Below are 27,066 nucleotides of genomic sequence, written 5' to 3' on the forward strand. Positions count from 1 at the left end.
TTTACCGTATGTCTGTCCACAACACGACTAAACCTGCCATTTCTGAAAGATTATATACTTATTACAAAACAATTGGACTGATTGACTGGTTAATTAATTGACATTAGCTAGTAGACAGATATCAACCAGCTAAGCTGGATAAACTGACAGACAGCTAGCCAAACAGAACGATAGCGATAGAACGGACGAACGTTAGATAGACTGACATATAGATACACAGATAAATAGCAACACAAATATATAAAAGGACGGACGGACGGACGGACGGACGGACGGACGGACGGACGGACGGACAGACAGACAGACAGACAGACAGACAGACAGACAGACAGATAGATAGATAGATAGATAGATAGATAGATAGATAGATAGATAGATAGATAGATAGATAGATACAGATATATAAATAGACGGACGGACAGACAGACAGATAATCCTTTCACATACCTTTTTTGTTTATATCTTCCAACTTCTGTCTTCAATCGTCCCAAATGATCATTCTCTTTTCTTCTCTTTAAGTAATTCAAATATAACGTAAAACGCAAACGTAACACAACAGCTGTATTAATCAATTTAATGTCAAACAAACGCAACAATATTTCTGAGAAAGAAAAAATTAAGTATTTCAGTTAGCTACACAAATATTTCAGCCCAAATAAGAAAATAAAAGGATGGATCAATTTATGGTTTTAGTTCAAAAGTCAAAGGTCCAAACGCACAAACAAATGCAAACAGCATGTCATTTTCTTGGGTTAAAAGTTACATCCACTAAGTTTGTGACATTTTGGTTTAAGATTTAAGTTTAAGAGAATAAACATCATGTGCGTGTCTAGTCCAACCATAACTTACAAGATGTGCAAACTATTGAGAAACCACCATGATCCGAGTTGATATTGCTCTCCTCTTCGAACAGTTAAAGAAATACAAAAAATGACATCAATATCCATTTAAAAAAAACATCCCTGAAAATTCCAATCACGAAACCTCAGAAAAAAGCAGACCCTGCCCATCCATACCTGTATGTTAGAAATTAAATAAATCAATCTATTGATTAAGAACTGTATTCACTTCAATGGAAGCATGACCTCCGAATGTTGCATAAGGCATTGCAACAAATATATGAGTCCACACACACAGCCAGTCATCTAGACTGCCTCGGTAGTTTAAAGACAAAAACGCTCCAAAAGTTAAATGTGATTTTCTTTTTTAAATAGCCGAGCAAACTACAGACAAATGAAGAGGGACTGAACTAAAGGGATCTGGATGAAGGTTAACATACAGAAGCGCACAGAAATCAGTGCTCATGTAGCAGTTTTAGCTTAAATATTTTGTAGGTTCCAAAGGAGGAGCGTGAGATGCTTTTCTGTGAGTCCGTCATTTAGTTTTCTCCTCTGAGTATTTCTTCTGCTGGAGACGTTTGGCGTAGCTCTGTGCCATGGAGTTGATGATGGACAGGATGAAGTAGCACACCATCACCAGCACCACTTTCTCAAACACCCACGAGAGCCAGCTTTCACCCTGCACAAGAACAAAAATACTTTATTATATATATATATATATATATATATATATATATATATATATATATATATATATATATATATATATATATATATATATATATATATATATATGTGTGTGTGTGTATATGATGAATCCATGATTTTAGTCAACATAAAATTAATAATTACTTTAAAACAAATTTAACTTAGCCCAAAAACCTTCATCAAGTAAGGAAGAAATGTGTAAGTACTATTGAAACGGAATAAAAATACAAATAAAAAAGTAAATGCAAAAAATGAACTGAATGAATAATAACATGTTTTAGAAATTAATAAACATTAATAAAATTGTCAAACTGCACTGAGTTTCATGCGAACTCAAAAGAAAAAGAATCAAAAACACGTTCCTGGCTTCATTGGATTCTAGGGTTAAGCTTAATAAATTCTACCCCTCCATCTCCTCTAAATGTAACAAATGTGAATCTGCGGAAGGCTTCTTAGGACATCTTTTTTTAATCATGCCCAAAACTTTTTGAATTTTGAGCGAAATTTTCAGCTTTTACTCTGAGGCTTATTCTTGTGACCTTGTCTATGGAAAAAAAAGCATCTAAACCACTTTTTAAATCCTGGCTTTCAGAATTTTCTAGCACTTTACATTTCGAGAGACTTAGACACACTCTATCTGATAACATTGCTGGCTTCAAAGCCACCTGGAAACCCTTTTTTAATTATCTGTCAAATGCCAAGGATAATAGTTTAAAGGTATAACTCTGTCATCGTCTGCAAGATCATCATATTGCCTGTGCCCACTGGCCTAGATATATACAGTTGAAGTCAGAATTATTAGCCCCCCCTGAATTATTAGCCTCCCAGTTTATTTTTTTGCCCAATTTCTGTTTAACAGAGAGAAGATTTTTTTTTCAACACCTTTCTAAACATAATAGTTTTAATAACTCATTTCTAATAACTGATTTATTTTATCTTGGCCATGATGACAGTAAACTTCTATACAACTTAAAAGCACATTTAAAGGCTTGACTAGGTTAATTAGGTTAACTAGGCAGGTTAGGGTAATTAGGCAAGTTATTGTATAATGATGGTTTGTTCTGTAGACTATTGAAAAAAAATATAGCTTAAAGGGGCTAATAATATTGACCTTAAAATGTTTTTTTTTTTATTAAAAACTGCTTTTATTCTAGCCGAAATAAAACAAATAAGACTTTCTCCAGAAGAAAAAAATATTATCAGACATACTGTGAAAATTTCCTTGCTCTGTTAAACATCATTTGGGAAATATTTAAAAAAGAAAAACAAATTCAAAGAGGGGCTAATAATTCAGTGTTATACATGTGTCAACAATGTTACAAATACAGTTGGAGGAACTGAAGCAACAATGGTTTTAAAATCTTTTTTTTTCTTTTGTTTGCATTTCTCTTCTGTCTGTATAATTGTTGTTGCTTTCTGTATTGTTCTGTGTTGCTTTAAGGTCAAAATAATATAAAACAAACACGTTTCTGTGCTTCCAGCTTATGTTAAAACTATAATAAATATAAAATACAACCTAAAATAAACTAAATAAAAAGTAAAACTATATAAAAAGTAAAATATTTCTTTAAATCAAGGATCACTTTAACTTGAAACTACATAAAATAGTAAAATTAAGTTGAGGTCAGAATTATTAGCCCCTCTTTGAATTTTGTTTTGTTTTTTTTAAAATATTTCCCAAATTATGTTTAACAGAGCAAGGAAATTTTCACAGTATGTCTGATAATATTTTTCTGGAGAAAGTCTTATTTGTTTTATTTCTGCTAGAATAAAAGCAGTTTTTAATTTTTTAAAATCCATTTTAAGGTCAAAATGATTAGCCCCTTTAAGCTATTTATTTTTTTCGAGTCTACAGAACAAACCATTATTATACAATAACTTGCCTAATTACCCCAACCTGCCTAATTAACCTAGTTAAGCCTTTAAACATCTCTTTAAGCTGTATAGAAGTGTCTTGAAAAATATCTAGTAAAATATTATGTACTGTCATCATGGCAAAAATAAAATAAATCAGTTATTAGAAATGAGTTATTAAAACTATTATAATTATAAATGTGTTGAAACAGAAATTGGGGGAAAAATAAACAGGGGGGCTAATAATTTTGACTTCAACTGCATATGTTTTTATAAAATCAAGATTACTCAAATGAGTTTTAAAACAAATAAAACATCCTTAATATCAAGAAAACATTTTACTGTGCTTCCAATTCAGGTTAAAACATTATAGAAATCTAATGAAATAAAACTTAAAATTGGATAAATACCAAATAAAAAAAACTCCAAAAACAAACTCAATAAGACTATTAAAATCATACAATATACCAATTATTTAGTGGCTAGGCCAAATTAAAGTCCTTTCCACTTAACCTCAGAACAAAAATAACAAATAAAATGTAAAAAAAAAGAGGACATCATTGGCCGGTTCTTACTGCTGCTGCTCCATTGCCTGCTGGGTTGTGAAGCTTGGTTCTCTGGGCCTCCAAATATTCCCTGAAAGGCTTCTGAAGAGATGCTCCGACTCCAGGAACGACACTGAATAACAGAACAAACAGCATTAGCAGAAGACTCACCAGACGCTGCAGTGGCCGACGCTCCAGTGAAGCCTCCAGAACACTGAAGCAGCAGCTCTCAACCCTCACTTATAAACACTCAGCCTTCCTTCCTTCCTTCCTCCAAATTAAAGAGGAAGTGACTCAATACTGTGTCATCATTGCAGTGAGAAAGAACCGCCCCGTTCTGAGTGGTAGTGAATGTCAGTGAAACCCAACAGTCATGTAGGATCAATCACAACTTGCACCAGTCATTTAAAGGGATAGTCACTATTATAATGTGCTTTTACTTCCTTGAGTTTCTTTCTTCTGTCGAAAACAAAAGAAGATGTTTTGAAGAATGCTGGTTGCTTACATAATGTTTTTTCCTATAATGAATGCCAGCAATCAGCATTCTTCAAAGTATCTTCAAAATGAAAGGAGGACACTGTAAAAAATGCTGGGTTCCACACAGACAGCTTGTGTTGGGACAACATGAAGGAATTAAGTTAACTTATTAGTGTTTACAAATTGAAGTTGATTGAACATAAAACAATTAGTTTGTGCCCCTCCAAACTCAACAATTCTGTTGTTTCAGCTCATTTTAAATAAGTAGTTTGAACAAACAACAAAAATAATAATATTGTCTTATATTTTTGAGTGAAACTCAAATATGTTTTGAACAAGTGAGTAAATGATGGAAGAATTGAACTTTTTTGGTTGAGCTATCGCTTTAATTTAGTTTAATCTACTAAAGATGCTGTTGAAATAAACCACAGTGCTACAAGTTTAACCTCACCACAACATAGCGACATGCTGACTGCGTTCTAAAATGCTGATTATGATTGGCTTAATTATGAAGCTGCAATTGTCGTGCCTCGTTCACAGATGAATGGTAATTTCATTTTCTTTTGAGTTTGTTTCCAATCCACATGTCTAATTTTGAGTCACCCTGCTGCATCATCTAAAGTCAATCTGCGCACAGACATCACCATAAATGGAGACTTTCTCTAGCTTACTAATAAGTGGACTCGGTGTGTGGTGAAAATGCAGAGTAAGGGTGATGATGTCGTGATCATGTCATCGGATAAATCGAACTAAAAGGCACAATGCAGAGAACAAAAAGACTATAACGAACAGGATTTAGCATATTTTTATGTCAATTAGCTAGTTTTGTTTAATAGTTATGGTTGATTCAAGCCATGAAAATAGTCACAATAGAGGTCACAAATTAAAAGCCCAGCAAACAATTTTGTGTTTAATAGACGTCTAATAGGCATCTAAACGTAGACAGCTTGGCTAAAACGAGGCTAAACTTGGGCTGTCAGTGAAAATCTAACAGACGTCTAAGAATAGCCCAAAACTAGACTAGTCAAATAGACAGATTAGACGGGCTTTATATGTGTAGTCATTCATTTCTGTTTATTTGATGACTAGTCTAGTTTTGGCCTGTTCTTAGATGTCTATTAGCCTTGTTTTAGTCAAGATGACTATGTTTAGATGTCTATTGGACATCTATTATACATCTTTTAACAAAACATACTTGCTGGGAGGTTAATATAATGATACACTTTTTAAAAACGCAGAGGATTTTGGAGATTAAAATGATGTAGACAGATTTAGCCATTCTCATGTACTTTACTGGAGTTTAGAGGAACTGAAACTATATGCTGTTCTTTAGATGATTCACACTAAACAATGGTAAAGATCTGACTATGCTAGATAGACAGACAGATGGGTTTGCATGCAAGCATTAAATTGAGTTGCTCACAGTTGAACACCACTAGATCCTTTTTCTGTTTGCTCTCGTGTATTTGCATTATAATGACATTTGTTATTTGAAGCTAAGAGATGAATTTGAAGCTTTATCTACACACCCTTCCAGTCAATTTCTTTAAAAAGGAACTTTTTTTTTAGAAGTATGCTTCTCTATTTGGGATTTATTGATCAATTTCAGTTTAATGTGCATGAATATTTTTTCTTTCTGTGAAAGCAAAGCTACATTTTCCACACCATTACTCATCTCTTAAAAATAATGTTACATATAATGATGACTTAGTGATGATGTTCCTGTTCTTTCTTATTTATTTGTTTAATAGATGGATGGATGGATGGATGGATATTGCTGTAACCCATACTATATAAAATGTACATAATTTTACCTACAAGGTACATTTTTAGTCAAATTATAATTTATTACTGTACTGTTTTCTTATTTAAATTGTCAATTTCTATTAAACATTATATAATCATGGCTTCATAAGATAATTTGAATAGCTCTATTTGACTGTTTTCTGAGGGTGCATAAGAGCATTCAGGTACAAAACTAATAATTACAAAGCAATAAGTGCTTGTCTTACTTTGCTTTGTTTCATTTCTAGTCCAAATATCTGAACATTCTTAGATCAAGTAAAAAATTATTATTATTATTTTCAACTGGAGAAGAACTAAGAGTTTTTCCTTAAAACAAGTGAAATTATCTCTCAGTGGAGGAAGTAAAATAATCTTGTTTTGGCTTATTTGGACTAGAAACAAGACGAAATTCTAAGATTTTTTTATGTTTTTTTGCATAAATTGTATATATTCCATGTAAATGCAGTAATTAAATACAATTCTGTGGCCCCTGGTCAACTATGATTTAGACATAACATTGCATATGTTGTGATGTGACTATTGCTGGTGTGCACATTGCGATATCGGTGCTGAAGCGATATATTGTGCAGCCCGAATTAATACTTTTTTTCTCATTTAAAATGTTCAGTTGAAGTCAAGGTTATTAGCCCTCCAGTGAAATTGTAATTGTCATTATCAAATATTTCCCAAGTGATGAGGTCAAAGGAATTTTCCACAGTATTTTCTACAACTTATCTGGAAAAAGTCTTTTATTTTGGCTGGAATAAAAGCAGTTTTATTAATTACTTTTTAATTTTGTGTAATAAATTGTTAAATTATTGTTATTTTGATTTAAAAATGTATTCCAATAAAAAAACTAAACAAGCATTTTGAAAAAACTAAAACTAATGGCAACTTTACCAGAAACAGAACTCTTAAACTTAATATTTCAGTTTATATTAGGGCTACACAATATATCATTTCAGTGATTTATGCAATATTTATCAATTTTGTCCTGTTTTTAGTCCAAATATCTACGTTTCAAAGCGAAAACGCATTTTTTTTACATACCCCACTGGCAGATCATTTTATTTGTTTAAAAGGAAAAACTCTTCATTTCATCTGAAGTTGAAAACAAGGTAATATTTTTACTTGATCTATGAATTGTTTAGATATTTGGACTAGAAACTAGACGAAGTAAGAATTATTTTTTTTTACATTGTGATTGTTCAATTTCTGTAGCTGAATACTGTTAGACTGCCTAGACAACTGTCAAATATAGTGCTATTCAATCGATCTTGTAAAACTGCACTCATAATCGCAATATTTATCTCAGAAAAGATTTAATATCGCAATATCCTCTTTTTCCCCAATATCGTGCAGCCCTAATTTATATTAATAAATTGATCTCAATTATATTAAACCATCTGTCAAGCATGAATGACTAAGATCAATTTCAGATGTTCTTTAACTGATGTAGGTCTTTATTTACTGGCTATAATGTTCAGCACTGTCTGTCAATTGTTACTCACCCGATCAGAGACACCATCTGCTCCACTATGTGCTTGCTGAACGTAATGATAACAAACAGTTTCTGCAGAGACACAAAAAGTGGATAAACATAGTCAGACAATGAATCAACAGCATCTTCTACATACCCCGGGGGCAGAAGTTTCATGTTTTTTTTTGTGGAGGGCAGATAAAGTCTTTAGAGTATATTAAAATATGTGACCCCTGCTGAGATCAGCAAATGGCTCATGATTCCATCATTTGGATGAAACAAAGAGATCTGTCTATATTCTGCTGAGTCAACATTCACGACTCATGTAAAGGTGTGTCTCTGATGATCTAATGGTCAGCTACGAAAACACTCTGATTTATGGGAATCATCTCTCACTCAAACAGTGATTAAAGGTGCCATAGAATGAAATTTAGATATACCTAAGCATAGCTGAATATGTTTACATTTAGTCATTCAGCAAATGCTTTTGTCCAAAGCGACTTACAATTTAGGAGGCATTCAGCAATTCAACAAGAAAAGGCAATACACACAAGAAGTGCCAATTATACAAAGGAACTGTTAGCGCTCAGAGAATTAAGAGCTAGAGTTAGAATGGGGAGTGGAATTTTTTTGTTTTTGAGAGAGGGAGGAGTGTTTCTACAGGTGGTTTATCAAACCCACTCAATTGTGGGAAGCACGTTTCATAAATGCACAATGTTTTTTTTTTTGTTGGTTTGTTTTTTTATATGGAGTGACAAAACTGGTGCAAGTGTCAGTTAAAGTGTCAAAGAGATGAACGAGTGTGTTTTCTACAGGTGGTTTGTCAACCCCACTCCCATAAGAGTTCAGTACACGGAGATGTTTTACCATGAGCCGCAAACACCATTGTTTCCATTGATTTTAACACAGTGTAAAATCCCAATCAAAATCAGACAAGCAAAAAAAAAAAAAAAAAAAAAAAAAAAAAAAACACTTTTTTTTAAGCTTGCTTTTTACTTACTATGTACTCTCTTAAGGGGCTCCAATTTTGAAAATGGGAAAGGCTTAAGAGAAATGGAGCCATTCTGTGAAGCAAGGAGGTAGCCAATCATGACCATAGAGCAGGGGTGCCCAAATATTTTCTTATGAAGGGCCAAAAACGAATCTTTACTGAGGGTGAGCCAAATGCATAACATTAAAGATGCCTTTGAAACGTCCTAATTTATTAACATTTAAAAAAGTATAATCATATAAATTATTTTATTTATTTATTTTTTACATTTTTCAATGAACTTCTTAAAATAAAAACCAACAATTCCATTTACTTTATAACACAATGGAGGCATTGTTTTCTATCTGTCAAGCAACAGTATTTACATTTTAACATTTTTTAAAAATCTGATTCATTCGCAGCATTTAATTTCAGTTTGTTTCTTTGCTCAACAATTAAACCAACAAATGGTTAGATTATAATTCTAAATTAGAATTGACAATCTCTGTTGAAGGCATTTGCCCCAACCTTCCTCATCATTCTCCCTCTCTTCTCAAATGGAACGGTAGGCCAAATCAAAGGTTACCATGAACCAACTTTGGCCTGCGGGCCCTAGTTTCGGCATCTCTGCCATAGAGTGTCTTTCAATGTTCACAGCAAAATGTAGGATATACGGATTATAAATGTATTCAGTGCCTCCGTAAAAACACATGAGGTCTGTTTAAATGTATCTGGTAAGTTTAACATGTATATTGTGAAATGTATGTTTTGCATGACATGTTTTTAATGAGGCAGCAAACACAACTGCTGAAAATAAAGATTTAATGCATGTTTATGGACCGTTTTACATTACTCAGCTCTTACAGTGATTTTTCTTGAATGAAAAAGAGTAATAAAACTTCTCATCTACTGTAATAATAATTAAGACTCATCTGTTTACGCTGAGGTTGTTGATAATTCTTAAACACACAAATTCCAACTCTAAATGCATTTCTGTCAGACCCTTTTGACATGTATAATTATAATTTAGTCTATATTTTATCCAGAACAGAACAAGTTGTTTTTCTTTTGTGTGTGTTTCCTGTGTGTGTTTGTGTAAGAAGACTGACATGAGCTGCAGGGATGTCGGAGCACAGCTCATTAATATTCAAAACCCTTCCAAATATGGTCAAATAAGACCTTTCAATCGTAAATGGGCTTATAAAACTGGTTTTAGTCGATTTTGCACTTACCTATGCCACGTACCTTCTATGTAAATATCAGAGAATAATGTAACATATTGTTTCAATGCATTCTATAGAACCTTTAGTGTTTGCTTTCTCTCTCTATACCTGAATGTGCATCTTTATAATGGCCTTTCCGATAAGAGTTGCTCCGAAGAAGGTCCAGAAGGGAATCAGAAAGTGACCACAGGTGATTCCAGCCAGGTCAAACAGGGGATTCGGGATCTGGCAAGCAAATAGGCAGAACTATTAGTAAACACAGAAAGAGAATATAGTGGTTGTGTTCACACTTTAGTTGGAATTAATTGAACTTTGTTAGTGTGGTTTATTTGATGAACACTACCATCTAAACCTTGGTGACCACCAAACAAATTGCTGCATTTCAGCTGAAATCTGAAGATAAACACAAAATGAACCAAAGACATCTAAACTAACCAAATATAGGAAAGAATGCCTCCTAAAGTTAAATATAATCTACAGAAATGTAGTTCCTCACAGCTGTTCTATGATTTTGTGGTGAATATTGTCACTTTTTTATTTTTACACATTTTATAAGCCCTTCACTATAGTTCTTAGCTGATAAAAAAACCTTCATACAAGTGCACATGCAATGAGAGGATAGAGCCCAGCACACAGCATTGTTTTAGTTATATTGTTTTGCAAGTTACATTAATTTATAAAAAAAAGACAGTTAGAGTCCTTGATTCTGATTGGTTGAGCAGTGTTTAAAGCAGTTATAGAAGGCTGTAAAGTACTTTACAAAAACAACTGGAACCAATCCGCTAACAGCACTGAAAACAAATTTTAAAGACTTTTATTTGCTTTGTTTTCAGTGTGAAATAATTTTGAGTTGTCAAACCTTGCTACATATATGGAATAATAATAATAATAATAATAATAATAATAATAATAATAAACTATTTTATAAAAGCAATAAACACCATGGCTTCAAACCCCAAATTCACTTCAAACCACAACTTTTTGTGGCTCATAGCTTTATTAATCAATTTAATAAAAACACTTTACAATAAAGTTATATTAATATATTTAATAACATGAACTAATAATGAACAATACTTGTACATGAACCCTACTACAGCATTTATAATACATAGTTGCTATTAAATTCAACATTTACTAATGCATTGCTAATGTCCAAAGTGCTTTTTAACACTGCAAAAAATATTTTTTTACAAGTCTTTTTGTCTTGTTTCTAGTGCAAATATCTAAAAGTTCTTAAATCAAGAAGTATTTAGTAGACAAGCAAAAAATATAGTCTTGTTTTCAGAAATAATGAGAAAATTAAGGAAGTTTTTCCTTAAAACAACCAAAATAACCTACCAATGGGGTTAAGCAAAATAATCTTGTTTTCGCATTGAAATAAGATTATTTTGCTTACCCCTTTGGCAGATATTTTGGTGGTTCTTTAACTTCCTTAATTTTGACACATTACATCTGAAAAACATACTTTTTTTGCTTGTCTAAAAAATGCTTCTTGATTTAAGAACTTTTAGACTACAAACAAGACAAAAACTCTATGTAAAAAAGCATTTAAAGCATTTGAATGGCTTTATTTTCGTTAACTAACTAAAACAAAGAACATAAAATATTTAACATATTGTTCATAATTTGTTAATGTTAGAAAATATGTTAAATAACATTAAAGTATCGATTTATTTAATAAAATGTTACTTACAGAGGCACAAGCCAGAATTCCAAAAAATCCCACTTTCTGCACCATGTTTTGCACTGCAAGTTTGGCTCTTGATGCAAAATCCTAAAAGATATTAAACAACTTTAAACATTCAAGGTAAACAAGTAAATAAATAAAAATAATTAAAGACATTGACAAGCAAAGCTTATCCTTCAATACTGAAGTTTTACTTTTTATGCTGTGATATATTGTAAAATAGACTTGAAATGCTTTAAATAATGCTTTATTGTACAAATAAATAACTCAAATATAATTATTTATATTATTATATTTTATAATAAAAGAATAGACAATTTTATATAAATAACACGATACAATTTCACAACATGGTTCCATTAGTTATTGCTACAATGAATCAAATGAACTTTTCTAGTCATCTCAGCATAGATCAAACAAAAATATTCAATTAAATTTTGACTTTAAAAAATTAGTTAAACCTGATTAACTTAAAGCAACATAAATATTTGTTGTCTTGAATATTTGCCATTATTTTTAGAGAGTAGTTAATAAACACTATAAACTAACATAAATAACAACAATATAAACTAACAATAAAAGTATTAATTTTTGTTAACATTAGTTCAGAAAATTAAAATAAAGATGAACACTTTAGAACATTTTCATATTGTTAACTAACAAATGTTATTGATTTAGAGTTACCAGCATCATTATTGTAATATATTCCACTCATTTATTATGTAAAAATCATTTTTCAGGATCAGTTTGGAATCAGTTATTCAACAATAACTAAAGACAAAACCTGTATTATGAATAATATATAAACAATATAAATAAACAATATTAAAAATATTTGATGAAACTTTTGCCACATTCTTACACATCAAACAAGAGTGCCATTAATCAGCAGACCTCGTGGTGCACTCCGCCATATTAAAGATGACCAATTAAAAGTTTTAGTGTGAAGGCGCAGAGCATGTGGGGTCCACTTAGACACTAAGAGGCTGTGATTAAAGGGAAGCTCTGCATCTGAGTCACTGCTGCTCAAAGACTTTACTGGAAACCAGAGGAGAGCCTTCCAAGAAGTCATGTGACCCGCACGAGTGAACCACAATAGTGAGGACTCAAGGGAATAAGACACTGGGACGGCTCCCACCAAACAGGATACAATATCAGCTTCAATCACTGTCAGCTTCCTAAAGCCTTGTTAGTTAGGCTTTGAACATCTCCTGCTGAGGTGAAGCATTACTTTGACATGTTTTTTTTTTAGATGGATTCCAGACCTGTGCGCTCTGTGCCTGCTCCAGCATCTCCTCGAATTCTTCATAATCCTCATCATCAGGATCTGCTCCAGACATTCGTGCCGCTCGAGCCATAAAGTACGGAGGCAGCTCACCAATGGCTGTGCCCGCACCCTGAAAACACACACACACACACACACACACACACACACACATACAAATGATGAGCATAATGGAGATGAAGCGTGATTTATGAGAAACAACAGCTTCTGGGTTCTGCAAGTCTTCAAAAACTTAATAGGATTTAGTTTAGTTTTGCTTTTGAAAATGTTACATGCAGCAGCCCATCACTGCTTACAGTTTAAGACTGGAAATTGAATTAAAAATAAATAAATAAAATCACATATAGTTTTCTGAATATCAATTAGGAAAGATCTCATTTAGGCCAAATGAAATAAATAACAGGATTTTTGCATGATTTTTAAACATAACATAATAAACTGCTTATAATTTATAATAGTTGTATAATATTAGTTACTAGTTAATTAAAAGTTAACAGTAACTAATACATCTATGGTAACTAATACCCTTAACTTTTTTGATTGTAGTGCAAAAGGTGCACCTTTTGAAAGGCTTCCTTGAAACAATAATGATTGTGAAAAGCACTGTACAAATATACTTGAATTGAATTTAAATAATATGTTCTCCATTTTCCTTCAGGTTAATGCCTTTATTTATCAGGAGAATGGACCGAACCTATCAATGGAATGAACCGCCAACTTATCCAGCATATCTTTTACACAGCAGATGCCCTTCCAACTGCAATCCAGCACTGGGAAACACTCATACACTCATACACTTGAAAAGTTAATTATATTAGTATATACTACATCCATCTATACTAGAGATAGATCTATGAGTAACAACATTTTTAAATGTATATAGCACAAATATTAAATTAATATAAATAGCAATGCATGCATAAAAAAACACATTTATGAATTATTTAAATAACAAAAAATATAAATGTATACGTTTTATTTCTAGATTTAAACTGTGTGTGTGTACTGGTTTTGGTGGTTTACAAGGGCAGTTTTTGTATAAAGACAAGGCTATGACAATTGTACTCAATTACAATAGTTAACAAGGACATGCTTAACAAAATCACACTTTATGGGGTCTTCTGACATTCAAATTGATCTTATGCCACATGTTTCATGCGAGGGTTGGGTTTAGGGGTAACTGTATTAAATTCATTACGCCCATGAAGTCCCTGTAAACCACTAATACCAACATATATGTGTGTGTGTTTAAAATGATGAAAAATGTATTTTAACAGTGGTTTTCGAATAAATAATGTTATCTACAGTGCATCTGGACAGTATTCATAGCGCTTCACTTTTCCACATTTTTTATGTTACAGCCTTTTTCCAAAATAGATCAAATTCATTTATTTCGAGCATTCTATCTTCAGTATAAATGGTATATAGAAACAGAGTAGACGGCCTCACGCTTTTGTATAGTTTTAAGTGTTAACATCAGCGTTGCCAGACTACGATAATTATCATATTTGTATGATAATTGTGACCTCTGTACGATGTACAATAAATAATGAAAAAAAAAATACTATAATGTACGATAATTTCAGAATTTTATGGCATTTAAAATTTATTTCAGTGTAATCTTATGGGGCTTCTTTACTTACTGATCTAGCTGCATCTTTTGTCTATTGTCTGTATGTAGAAAATCTAACATCACATCTTCTCAACCAATCAAGGTGGAGAATGTCTCTCTCTCATGAGTTAACATTCCTGCCGCTCATGGCCGTGCTTAGGTCAGTAGTTTTCAGGTTGAATCGTCAGGTCGATCGTTTAAGCAATGACGTTTTAAAAAGCAGTGCTGAAAAGGGAGATGAGAAGCATTTGGGGAGTTTGCCCTTGATGTTCTTGTTTTTCCCCATTCAAATGCATCATGTGAACGTATTTTTTCCAAAGTTAATCTGATCAAAACAAAGCCACAAAATCGGCTCGTTACAGATACACTGAATGGGCTCATGCACACCTCAGAGTGTGTTCAAAATTCGGGAGGAAGCACTGCTTTCAAGCGAAGCAGCACTATGTTGCGGTCCAATTTGTACCGCGAAATGAATCCTTCAACACGCAGGTATCTGATCACAGCGACTCGGAGATGGAGTTTGAACCTTCCAACGTACGCCTAGATTTTTTCTTTCTTATTGTGGTAACTGTGTCAAAATGCTATTTGTGTAGATAATAGCTGTATACTCTCCATCTGACTCGTGTACGATCATTTTCCTCCAAATATGATCATTTTGAGGTTCTGATATGATACTTTGACATTTACAATCTGGCAACACTGGCTAACATATTCAATTAATGTGACCACTAACTTCTTTACTTTCAGATTTTCAAGAGTATTTAAGAGAGTGTCTGCTCTTCTATCCTTCCACTTTCACTGATCTTCAACACAGCCCACTGCAGGAGTTTCTACTCCCATGAGAGTTTAGTTCCACTCTGATTTATTAAAGCAGGACATTTCAATCAGCCGCTGATCTCCGAGAGCAGAACTGAGCAGTTTTAGTTCTTCAGACACTCACCCACATGCAGGCCTCCAGGCGAACTTTGGACATGATGGTCCACAGTGAGATGCTCTCCTGCAGGGCCTCGTCCTCCGGACACACGATCTGTGCTGGATACGGTGGCTCGGGGAAGTTCACAGAGCCACATTCATACGCAGCCAAGGTGACAGAAGCTATGTGTGGACCCTGGAGGAAATGATGCAATCGCATGTTTACATACTGCAATAACACATCACATCAGCAACCTCATTGTACCAAGTGCAACATTTTCTGCTCATCCTAAAACAAGAGTCCAATCAACCAATCAGAATTGAGGGAAATTTTAGACTTGCATTCAGGGTTGAATTGGTGGTTCTACATTAATACCATTCACCAACTATTTCCCTGATTTTAGCAATAATGTGCAGGTAGTGTTATATCTAGGGATTGCTCTGAATTGTATTTTTGGACAGAAATGATGTTCAAGGATTAACAAATTGTCTGCAAAACAAACTGCACAATCATGACGTGAAGTAGCATAAACACTGCCTGCAAATGAGCATCACCCGCATACCTTGACGCACTTCTAAGATGAGTAAAGTAAACAAGTGTTTGTTGAACTTGTACCAAAAACTACCACACACGTACTTGTGGTTATAATGCGACTGCAAAAAGCTTGATGACCTCAAATGTAGCACGATGGAAAGAACCACTTACCAAATTGACAATTCATTTGCTAAGTGAAAACAGGGACTGATGTCATTCTTCCCCATCAATCCGTGGGAGAATATATGTGGGAGAGTAAAGCGAAGCATTTAGCATTCTTAACCTCTGATCAACTGAAGGAGGCATGGATGACTCAGGTGGTACCATTTAGTCAGTGGTGGGTTAAGTATACAAATCAAAACTTTAGCGCAAGTACAGATATTAAAGTCCTACTTCTCAAACTGACTTCAGTTAAAAGGACACATTTCTGTGCTTAAATTTAATTTGCTTAAATAAATAAATATATATAGCCTTTAAAATGTCACTTTAAGGTGTATAGAAGTATCTTGAAAAACATCTAGTCAAATAGTATTTACTGTCATCATGGCAAAGATCAAATAAATCAGATATTAGAAATGAGTTATTAAAACTATTATGTGTGGAAATGTGTTGAAATCTCTCCGTTAAACAGAAATTGGGGGAAAAAAATAATGTGTGTGTGTGTGTGTATATATATATATATATACATATATATGAATGGAAACCTTTTATATAGGGTGCATTTGACAGCACTAATGTTTAATTTCTGATTTTTCCATTTATTTTGCAAGATGTTTAATTGTATTTATATTTAACAACTTATGACAGGTTGAATACTACCAATACTACAAGTGTGCAAACATGAAAATAGCTAAATATATGATATAGCCTAGCATATAACACTAAGAAAAAACAAAATGTGTGTAAATGTATGCTGACCATTAAAAACTTACAATATAATATCAGAGTTCAAAAAAGAGAAGTGTTGAAATTTTAAGAAGACCTGTATGTAATCATACTAGTTTTAAATATGTTAAATGCTACAATGGTGCTGTTTTGCTTTTAGTTTTAAACAAAACCTGTTAATACAGAAATATACAACTGTCCACAGTCAAGTTTCATAACAGACCATTTGAATCAGTGAGGTGTAAGCTACAGTTCATGTGAAATACATTTCAGAAATGTAGAGAAGTGCATAAAAAAAGGTATGTAGATTCTGCATGAAGTGAAGAAAAAGTACAAGTTTCCTGAATTAAAACTACTCAGATTAAAAAGTATACTTAATGTAGTGAGATAAAAGAAAAAAATACATAATTGCTGTCCCACGATTGCATTTAGTAAACGTTTCCCTTCGAATCAGTCCTAATCCAACAGGAAATACTAGACAGATGAGGTGAGCGACACTTTGAAAATGTGGTTTTATATTAAACAGAAAGCAACAAGATATCTGATTCATGCACTAAGAGCCTGTTAAACTTAAATCCAGTGTAAATATTGATGGTGGTGTTGGGTTACTCTGGGATCTTTGGTGATGTCAGCCATTCCGGATCATCATCATATGTTAGTCACAATTCAGAGGAATGAGCTCATAATGCTCTCACAGCAGAGAGCTTCATACTGCAACTGGTTTATCTGGTTACTTCTTACAGAGTTTATTTCTCAGGATCTGAAACCTGACAAGCATTTTCCACAATAAAATCATCAGATGCAGATGATGAGAATCTGCTAGCTCTGACAACCAAAAAATTTTTGCAGCTTGGTCAAACTACTTCCTTAAAATAAGCTGAATCAACACAATTCTTGAATTTCTGGGGACAACTTAATGGTTTTATGTTCAATCCACTTAAATTCATAAAACAATTAAGTTAACTTAATTGATTTGTGTTAGGACAACATGAAGGAAGTGTGTGGAAACCAGCAATTTTTACAGTGTAGCTTTTAAACCCTTTAACTACCCCACCAAGAAAAAAATTGCATTGCATTGGATTGCATTTCTTAACTCCTAATGTCTCTAGTTAACACACTCAATGCATTTTTTTCCAACACATCCCATAATTTCTAAAACATCAGCCTCTACCAAATGGTTGATATGTCGGTTCATTGTCAAAGAAGCAGACTTAATACATATACTATGAAAAATCTGAAAATATGAAGTGTAAGACCAATTTATTTAAAACAAATATTCAAAATAAAACATTTTTGAATATTAAAAATCACCTTTTTTTATTTATGCCATAAAATATTTAATATTCTCATTTCTAGTTTTTTTAAACAATTAAACCAAAATCTAATGTAGTAGTGCAACAGGATGTTTGTTTGATTTTTTCTTTTGGTAAACCAACAATGCTGTGTGTGTAAACCATCATTTAAAACAGTCATTATTTAAAACAGTAAAAACATGGTCAACAGTTTGGTAGAGTGGCAGTCAAAGGGTTAACTAAGCTTTAAAAGAGGGTCTGATGCCAAGGAGATCAGACTTTTTGAAATATATAAATGAATGGTTATTCAGCAATATTAATAATATTAAGCAACACATCTGATTTGTAAGTGGTTATAGCAAAACATATTTAGCACAATTAGCATGATTTTTGGTTTGTTGAGTAAATTCAACTCGGAATCACAGGAAAATGTGGCATTTTTAAATATATTAAAAGTAGAAAATACATGATTTTAATTATAAAATTGTGCAATAGTAGTTTTATTTGCCATTTTCTTTTTTTTTCTTGGTAAGCAAAAGATCCCAGAATACTGAAAGATGAAATTCTCTAACAAAGATTAATTGTGATTTTTAATTAAATTTACAGTCCTATTCAATTGAATCCCCCTTTAATAATATGTACTACAGACTAGTCTTATTTTATAGTGGCCCTTGGCAACTACTGTAGTTTTTATTAACAGTCTAAACTATTTGTATTTTTTATGTTTAATTTGAAATAAACTTTAGATAAGTTCTTCATTAAAAAAATGTAAATGATTTTAAATCTTTTATTATTATTATTAAATTTTAGTTGGTTTTATTTTAATTTCAGTTTACAAAAGTATGTTTTAATTTTAATTAAAGTAAATAAACTAAATAAAACAAAGAAATATTTAAATGCCAATGGGTGAAATTAAATAGGTTTATCTATTTTAATATTTATTAAAATAGTAAAGAACTATGAAATGTTTTCATTGTAGTTTGCAGTTTTCACTAATGAGTCTTGGTGAACTTAAGAAACTTTACCAATAACTACAAAAAAATATATACTCAAAAAAAAACCTTTTGAATCATACTATATGCAAGTATATAACCCATAAGACAATGTTGTTTGCAAAACTATTAATTATTTTCACTTATAGAAAATACTTTATATTAAGAGGAAATTTTCAACCCACTCTTCAAGTAGTTTATTCATTTATTAAAGTTAATTTTAAATCATTTATGCAGAAAACTAAAAACAAATTTCAAATTCAATTCAAATTTCAGAAGTGCTTTAAAATAATCTCAGACAGTCTTAAATAAATCATCAGCTATATGTTGTTCTTTTTTTCTTTAAATTGACTCCTTTCTACATTTCAAATCACAAAAATAGAGCACAGTGTGTGAAAAACAAACACTCGTCTTTGTACAAAAGTCTAGTGGTGAAACATTGTGTGTATTTGCACTTTCACATCCCATTATTTCACAATGCCGCCCATAGACACACAAAAAGATAGAGTGACAAAGAGTGGTGTGACTTCAGCACAGCCAGTGGAAATGGACACTCCTGACCACTGTCTCACAGTTCAATCCGAGTCAGTGGAAACTGGTGAAAGCTTCTGATTACGAGATGCACACACTCTCGCTGTCACACTATTAATAAATTGCGGAGGGATATTACACACATATACTCTGAGGGCCTCACCGGGCCCCTGACAATTCATCTAGGGAAATACACAAGGATACTGTATTCAAACACACAATCACGTGAATTTTTCATCCATGTTTGTTGGCTTTGAGGTAATGTGTGTGTGTGTTTCTGCAAATGTACACTACTGGCCAAAAGTCTGAGATGAGGACATTTAATGTATATATACACATATACAGTAGAAGTCCCAAATGTTGTTTAACAGACCAAGGAAATTTTCACAGTATGTCTGATAATGTTTTTTCTTCTAGAGAAAGTCGTGTTTGTTTTATTTCGTCTAGAATAAAAGCAGTTTAGAATTTTTTAAAAACCATTTTAAGGTCCATATTATTAGCCCCTTTAAGCTATTTTTTTTTTTTTTTTGGATTGTCTACAGAACAAACCATCATTATACAATAACTTGCCTAATTACCCTAACCTGCCTAGTTAACCTAATTAAGCCTTCAAATGTCATTTCAAATGTCACTTCAAATGTCATATATATATCTATATATATATAGATCTATATACAAACTATAACTGCACCTATAACTATAACTATAAATCCATCCATATATATATATATATATATATATATATATATATATATATATATATATATATATATATATATATATATATATATATATATAGGGTTTTAAAAAATGCTCTGCAGAACCAGAGAATGTCTAAATTTAAGCCAAGAACTCTTACCAGGTACAGGAGAAACGTATGTAGTCCAGTGCCGAGACCAACCGAAGACAAAATACCCAGGCCTACCCAGTAGGCACACCATAGGAACTTCTTCTCCAGGTGCTGCACATACTACAAACAACAGCAAACACATCCAGATCACACAGAGAAGACGCAGTAAGATTATTTTTTTTTCTATTACAGCATGGGAACTCAACTCGCTTGTAGTTAATACCTTACTTATAAACCTACTTCATTAAATTACTAACTTACAGGGGGGGTTAGAAGAGACTGATCTTGAGTTCTTTAACAACAAAATCCTGAATCTGATTACAAAATGGTGAGGGGAAACGGTTAATGTTGAGCTCACCTCCTGATGTGCTCCTTCTATTGAATAAGCCAGTGAGAAAAGTGAAAAAAGGACTACTGTCAGAAATACCACACCTCTTCTCTGCCAAAGCCTGTAAAAGTAGGAAATTAATATTATTAAATAACTCAAGTAATCATTAATGACAACGTTATCTATCTAACGTTCACAAGTCTATTACATTTATGATTTACTAAAACTAAGCTTATTTTGGTAGTTGAAATAAAAGAAACCTTTAATAAAAAACTACTTAAATTCAGCTAGTTGCCAAAAAAATACAGAAAATTGTAGATATATTTTTTTAAAATGTGTTTTTTTAATGACAATAACACAATAATTTTACTAAAATTAAATTAAAAAACTACATCACTAAAAATGGTAAAAGTCTGGGTTGCTCTTACTTTATTTAATAAAGAATGTACTGTAATATTGTGGTTATTATTATTATTAACTGAAGTCATTATATTTTATTATGATTATAATATAAATTTGAGGAAAATAATAAATATTCAGCATCTTTAATCCAGTTTACAGTGTCACATGACATAAATCTACAAGCTGATCTGATGGTGGTGTGGACTGACTTTTTTTGCTTCCAAAATTCTAAATCTTCCATTGTCACTTTTGATCATTGCTGTCAAATCAAAAATATACATGCACAGTTCCACTAATTTGGCTAATCTACACACAAAAAAATGACACTTAACATTAAGCGCACATTAAATGTTTAATTTCTTACTTCCATGTCCATTCTTTAAGAGTAATGATGGTTTCTAGGAAGAAATACTGTAGTGTGATAAAAGGCCTTTTCCACAACACTAAAGAGAGACGCTCTTCTCGGTCCTGCTGCTTTCTCTCTCTCAGAGATGAATCTGCAAGTATAATACATACGTTTTTAAAATCATTTAATTATTACCAACATTTTTATTATGTTTTTGTGTAACATTTGTCCAAGTACAAAGGTAAGTTTGCAAACCATGCAAATTATTAAGCTAAAAATATATAATTATTATTATAAAAGTGTGCAGCGCCTGTGGTTATGATCGAAAACAAGAGAATGGTCAAAAAAATAAAATCTGACATACAGTTGAAGTCAGGAATATTTGCCCTCCTTTGAATTTCTTTTTCTTTTTTAAGTATTTCTTAAATGATGTTTAACAGAGCAAGGAAATTTTCACAGTATTTCTGATAATATTTTTATCTTCTGGAGAAAGTCTTATTTGTTTTATTTCGGCTAGAATAAAAACAATTTTTAATTTATTTAAAAACATTTTAAGGTCAAATGATTAGCCCCTTTAAGCTATTTTTTTTTTTCAATAGTCTACAGAACAAACCATCATTATACAATAACTTGCCTAATTACCTAACTTGCCTGGTTAACCTAATTAGCCAAGTTAAGCCTTTAAATGTCACTTTAAGCTGTATAGAAGTGTCTTGAAAAATATCTAGTCAAATATTATGTACTGTCATCATGGCAAAGATAAAATAAATCAGTTATTAGAGATGAGTTATTAAAACTATTATGTTTAGAAATGTGTTAAAAATCTTTCCTTCAAACAAAAAAACTACAACAACAAAAAATGAACGAGCTAAAAATTCAGGAGGAGCTAATAATTCTGATTTAAACTGTACATCTGAATGTAATATTAAAGGGAAAAATCATCCAAAAATGTAAATTCTGTCATCATTTACTAAACCTTTACTTGCTTAAAACCAGAGTTTTTATTTTCATCTGTTAAACACAAAAGAAATAAAATAATGAAATAAAAAGTTTAAAAGTCAATGGCTGTGAAAGATCACAAATTTATTTAAATATATACAGTAAACTATGTTTTTACATAGTAAGATGCTCTGAGAGTATCATTTATCCAAAGTAATGCAAATTATAAGTGATAGGCACATCAGGCCTGACAGCCTATGTGGGAAATCCAGTATCATGTCTCCATAGTAATGCATATTAACAGTTCCAGGCCTGGCTGTGTCTTTTGTCTAACAAATGGCCGGGTGATACTTTCTGGCAAGGCCCTGAAAACAAGATTTCTTTACTAAACCTGTAATGGCAGTTTCTGTTTCTACAAATAAGCACCGCCCACTAAATTGTGTATTTAATTGTGTGCAAGCTGCAGTAGAGAAGAGATTTTTCGATGAACGACACAGTGATGGCAAGTCCTTATTAAAGTATTCTGCTTTAAAGACACCAAAAATCCTCCTGGTTTTCACTCTTTTTGAAATTCACGACAGGTGCCAGCAACCAGCATTCTTCAAAATATCTTCTTTTGTGCTCAACAGAAAAAGAAGCTCATAGAATGTGCCAAGCTGATTTATTGTGAATGTGATGTGATACCTGATTTATTTAATCTTTGCCACGATGACAGTAAATAATATTTGACTAGATATTTTTCAAGACACTTCTATACAGCGTAATGTGACATTTAAAGGCTTAATTAGGTTAATTAGGCAGGTTAGGGTAGTTAGGGAAGTTATTATATAACGATGGTTTGTTCTGTAGATCATCAAAAAATATATAGCTTAAAGGGGCTAATAATTTTGACCTTAAAAAGGATTTTAAAAAATTAAAAACTGCTTTTATTCTAGCCGAAATAAAACAAATAAGACTTTTTCCAGAAGAAAAAATATTATCAGACATACTGTGAAAATTTCCTTGCTCTGTTAAACATCATTTGGAAAATATTTAAAAAAGAAAAAGAAATTCAAAGGAGGGCGAATATTCCTGACTTCAACTGTACGCACGTTTTATTAAGAAAAGAGTTAAAATTATGTATTTACTTATTTTAAATGAAGTTTACTCATTCATGCGAATCTTTCATTTATTCAATCAGATTTGGTCTGTTTAATTATTTGATGTATTTTAATAGATTTAATTAGTTAAGAAACTCTGATTAAGTACATAGATACTTTAAATAATGCAGATTAGTAGTGTTTCTAGCCAAAATAAAACAAATAAGACTTTCTCTAGAAGAAAGAATATTATTAGACATACTGTGAAAATTTCCTTGCTCTGTTAAACATCATTTGGGAAACATTTAAAATATAAAAAAAAAAAAGGGGGGGGGGGGGGGGGGGGGGGGGCTAATAATTCTGACTTCAACTGTAAAATGGTCATTTTCAACTTTGGGTGAACTATTCCTTTTAGAGGTCAAAATTGAAACAAACGAGTTGCTGAATCATTTACAATAACATCTACAACACACTTGGATAAGGTGTTTTTTATTATTTCATGGTGACTGAGGTCTGTGATGACAGCTGAATGTGTAAGTGATGATGAGGACAGGTCGGTTAATCTCCAGTTTATCTCTGGTCCTCCTGACCCTTGATCAGTTCAGCTCAGGCGTACACGGTGGCACCCTGATTAGATCAGGCCTCTCTCTCTCCCAGCTTTACAAACCTGTAGAGCTGCCGTTCTGCTTGTCTTTAGGCCCTAGTCTTTTCTGCGGCTGCTCACATTCCGCTCCATTTGCAGCCATCTCCCACTACTGTTTACAGTTCAGGCACCTGCACACACAAACAAACTCTGTGATGCCATCATGCATGAAAAACGTTACTCAGTGAGGTCTTGCTAAGTTTGCTCAGGGCAGACAAACAGCCGAAAAAATAACTCTGTGATTGATGAAGGTTGTGTTCTTTAAATAACCTTGAATCTTTTAGAGACAGCTCCTCACCTTAAAATTATAAGGTTCTATCTGACATTGTCAAAATTGAGTTACTGACATATTCTTATTAAATGACAACTTATTTACATTATGTTTTTTTTAAAATAAGTTATTTACATTTTAGGACTTTTAATTTAAAAAAACAAATGTTACACACATACTGTCTGCTATGGAATGCAAAAACGTTGAAGCTCAATATCTCAAAATCATTCAGAACGCAGATAGAACCTTCAAATTCCAATATGAAGAAGTGGTGAAAACTGCTTATTTAATTAAATTTCTCTACATTGATTTATCAACTTTTAATACTTTTGAAGAGCCTGCGGACACCCTGTTTAAGGAGAACTTGCGTTTAACCGTTTGGCAGACACTTTCATTCAAAGCAAAAAAGTGAAACAAACGATCTCGCACACTATCAATTCTTGTTGTGTATTTATTCATTTTATCAGGGTTTCTGCAGGTTACACAAAGTTAAATTTAAGACTTTTTAAGACCTTTTTGAGACCATTAAGAATTAAATTTGAGACCTATACAGGACTAAATGCTAAGGATTTCTTTTCGAATATCCCAGTTGGGAAAGATTTTTCACTTGCCCTATTAAAACGATCATAATTAAATAAATGTAATAATGCCATAATAAAAGATATAATAATTTAATAATATAAAATAGGTCAGGTCAGTCAGTATCCTTAGCAGTGAACACATGGAGAACTTTTAAACAAATGTTACTGTAAGGGAAGCAATTAAACCATTATGCCAAGATTGAGCAGCTATACATGAACAAAAGAAAATAAAGACCTGCTGAAAAAAGATTTAAGGCCTACAACACAACATTTCAGTAGATTTAAGAATTTTTAAGGCCTAAAATTTAGTTTTTTAAAATTTAAGACCCCACGCACACCCTTTTAATGATGTATATTGTACTATAATATTTGTACACATATTTTGAGAAAGAGAATATCAAGGCATTGTTATTGTTTGCAAATTAAATGTACACAGACATATATATATATATAAATAAATCTATCTATCTATCTATCTATCTATCTATCTATCTATCTATATATATATATATATATATATATATATATATATATATATATATATATAATGTATTGTGTGTGTGTAAAGACAACTTATTTTTAAATGCAATAAAGAATAAATAAAAGACAGTTGATATTATAATTACTTTAAAAATAAAAACACAATAGAAAACATATAAAGCAAACAGCAATTGACACAATTAAAGTAGTATATATTGCATTTAAGTATAAGTGAATTTATTTTATTCTCCACAGGACTCTAATCACCTGTTATAGGTTGCTCTAGGACCTTTAACTAGCACTTAAGCTAACCTAACTAGACCAGAACTTCATACCAGAACCTAAACCAAAGGTGTTAGATTTTCTAGTAAGTGCTGAATAGTTAAGATTGACTTAAATTCACAATTATCGTTTTCAAATGACATTGATGTTATCTTATTTTCAAACAGCCCATGTGGGTGATGAACCGGCAAGATTTAGCAGATTCGATTAGCTCTGAGTCCACCATCAGCGTTTAGATTTTATTCCAGACTCGGCATTGTCTGTATAGTGATGTTTATATATGTTTATACTAAAAGGAATGTAACGTGTAGTAACAGTGGTAAGGTGAAATGAAGAAACACATACCTGACACCACTCTTCCGTCCCGACAGCAGCAATAAGCAACAATAACTGCCAGCGGAAATGACTCACGTTCAGCTGTGGAGCGCGGCGGTTGTTTCACAATAAAAGCCGACTGTCATAGGTTTTGTCGATTTCATCATAATACTGGAATACGTTAATGGCTGAAAATCATCGCTATTTAGACCAACAGAAACCGATTTTTACCATCCCTTATTTATAGAAAAGTTCATTAAACACTTCTAATAAAACGTACTTATCTGTTGTATTGTTCACCAGCTTCGGACTGCGTCGATAGAAACAAAAATAGAAAGTCTACTTTAGGTCGACCCACAAAGCTATTTATATTTTCGGTGGCGGTCTTTTATTTTGTCAATTGCGCTTCCGGTATTTTAATGCAGTAGAAGTTTCTAACTTCTCACTGTGGAATTACCCAAGTTCATGTCCTTTTTCAGTATGACTATTTACAGTCGCCATAATGCAGTTTGTAATTTTGTAAAACTTCCAGCAGACAGACAACAACAAGCCGGTACATGTTTATATGCAGTTTTTTTCTTCAAATATGTAGTAATAAATTTCTGCAATATTAAAAAGGTCTCAGCAGTTTTCTGTTGGGTGGTATTTATGCTATTGTGTTTGACATTGAACAGCTAATCTGGTGAATATTCACTCACAACAGTAGCCTTTTTAATTTATAATTATTATTATTATTTTATTTATTTTTTTGCATAAAGGGGGTCACAATGTTCAAATCAGTATTAAATGAGTATTATCTGTGTATTGAAACATTGTGCCAATTACTATTATTTAAACTTACAAAAAGCATTCACACGCTCTTAGAACTTTCACATTTTCAGAGATCCTACTTGCATTATTATGCATTTAATCATTTAGCTGATGCTTTCGCAAAG

General features: G+C 32.3%; 1 protein-coding gene across 1 annotated transcript; it reads right to left on the bottom strand.

The window, feature by feature from the left end:
• Window positions 1–560: 560 nt before the first annotated feature.
• Window positions 561–26,253, bottom strand: vmp1 (vacuole membrane protein 1). Its single transcript, XM_056474313.1, has 12 exons — window positions 26,162–26,253; window positions 24,227–24,333; window positions 21,560–21,692; window positions 20,824–20,914; window positions 20,475–20,585; window positions 15,409–15,576; window positions 12,837–12,968; window positions 11,578–11,658; window positions 9,990–10,106; window positions 7,720–7,781; window positions 3,977–4,079; window positions 561–1,518 (listed from the first exon to the last, which is right to left on the bottom strand). Exons 2-12 carry the CDS (start codon window positions 24,303–24,305, stop codon window positions 1,375–1,377), a joined length of 1,221 nt encoding a protein of 406 aa, XP_056330288.1. The 5' UTR covers window positions 24,306–24,333; window positions 26,162–26,253; the 3' UTR covers window positions 561–1,374.
• Window positions 26,254–27,066: the final 813 nt, after the last annotated feature.

Source organism: Danio aesculapii, chromosome 15 (genome assembly GCF_903798145.1).
Source record: "Danio aesculapii chromosome 15, fDanAes4.1, whole genome shotgun sequence".
Taxonomy (NCBI): Eukaryota; Metazoa; Chordata; class Actinopteri; order Cypriniformes; family Danionidae; genus Danio; species Danio aesculapii.

Bases quoted from the DNA above. Each gene is read 5' to 3' on its own strand.
- vmp1 (XM_056474313.1), bottom strand. From the start codon at position 24,305: ATGGCTGCAAATGGAGCGGAATGTGAGCAGCCGCAGAAAAGACTAGGG. The intron at 15,577-20,474 runs GTAAGAGTTCTT...CATTTCCTCCAG, and splicing joins ATACGTTTCTCCTGTACCTG to GGTCCACACATAGCTTCTGT. The intron at 4,080-7,719 runs GTGAGTAACAAT...TCTGTTATTCAG, and splicing joins CAGATGGTGTCTCTGATCGG to TGTCGTTCCTGGAGTCGGAG.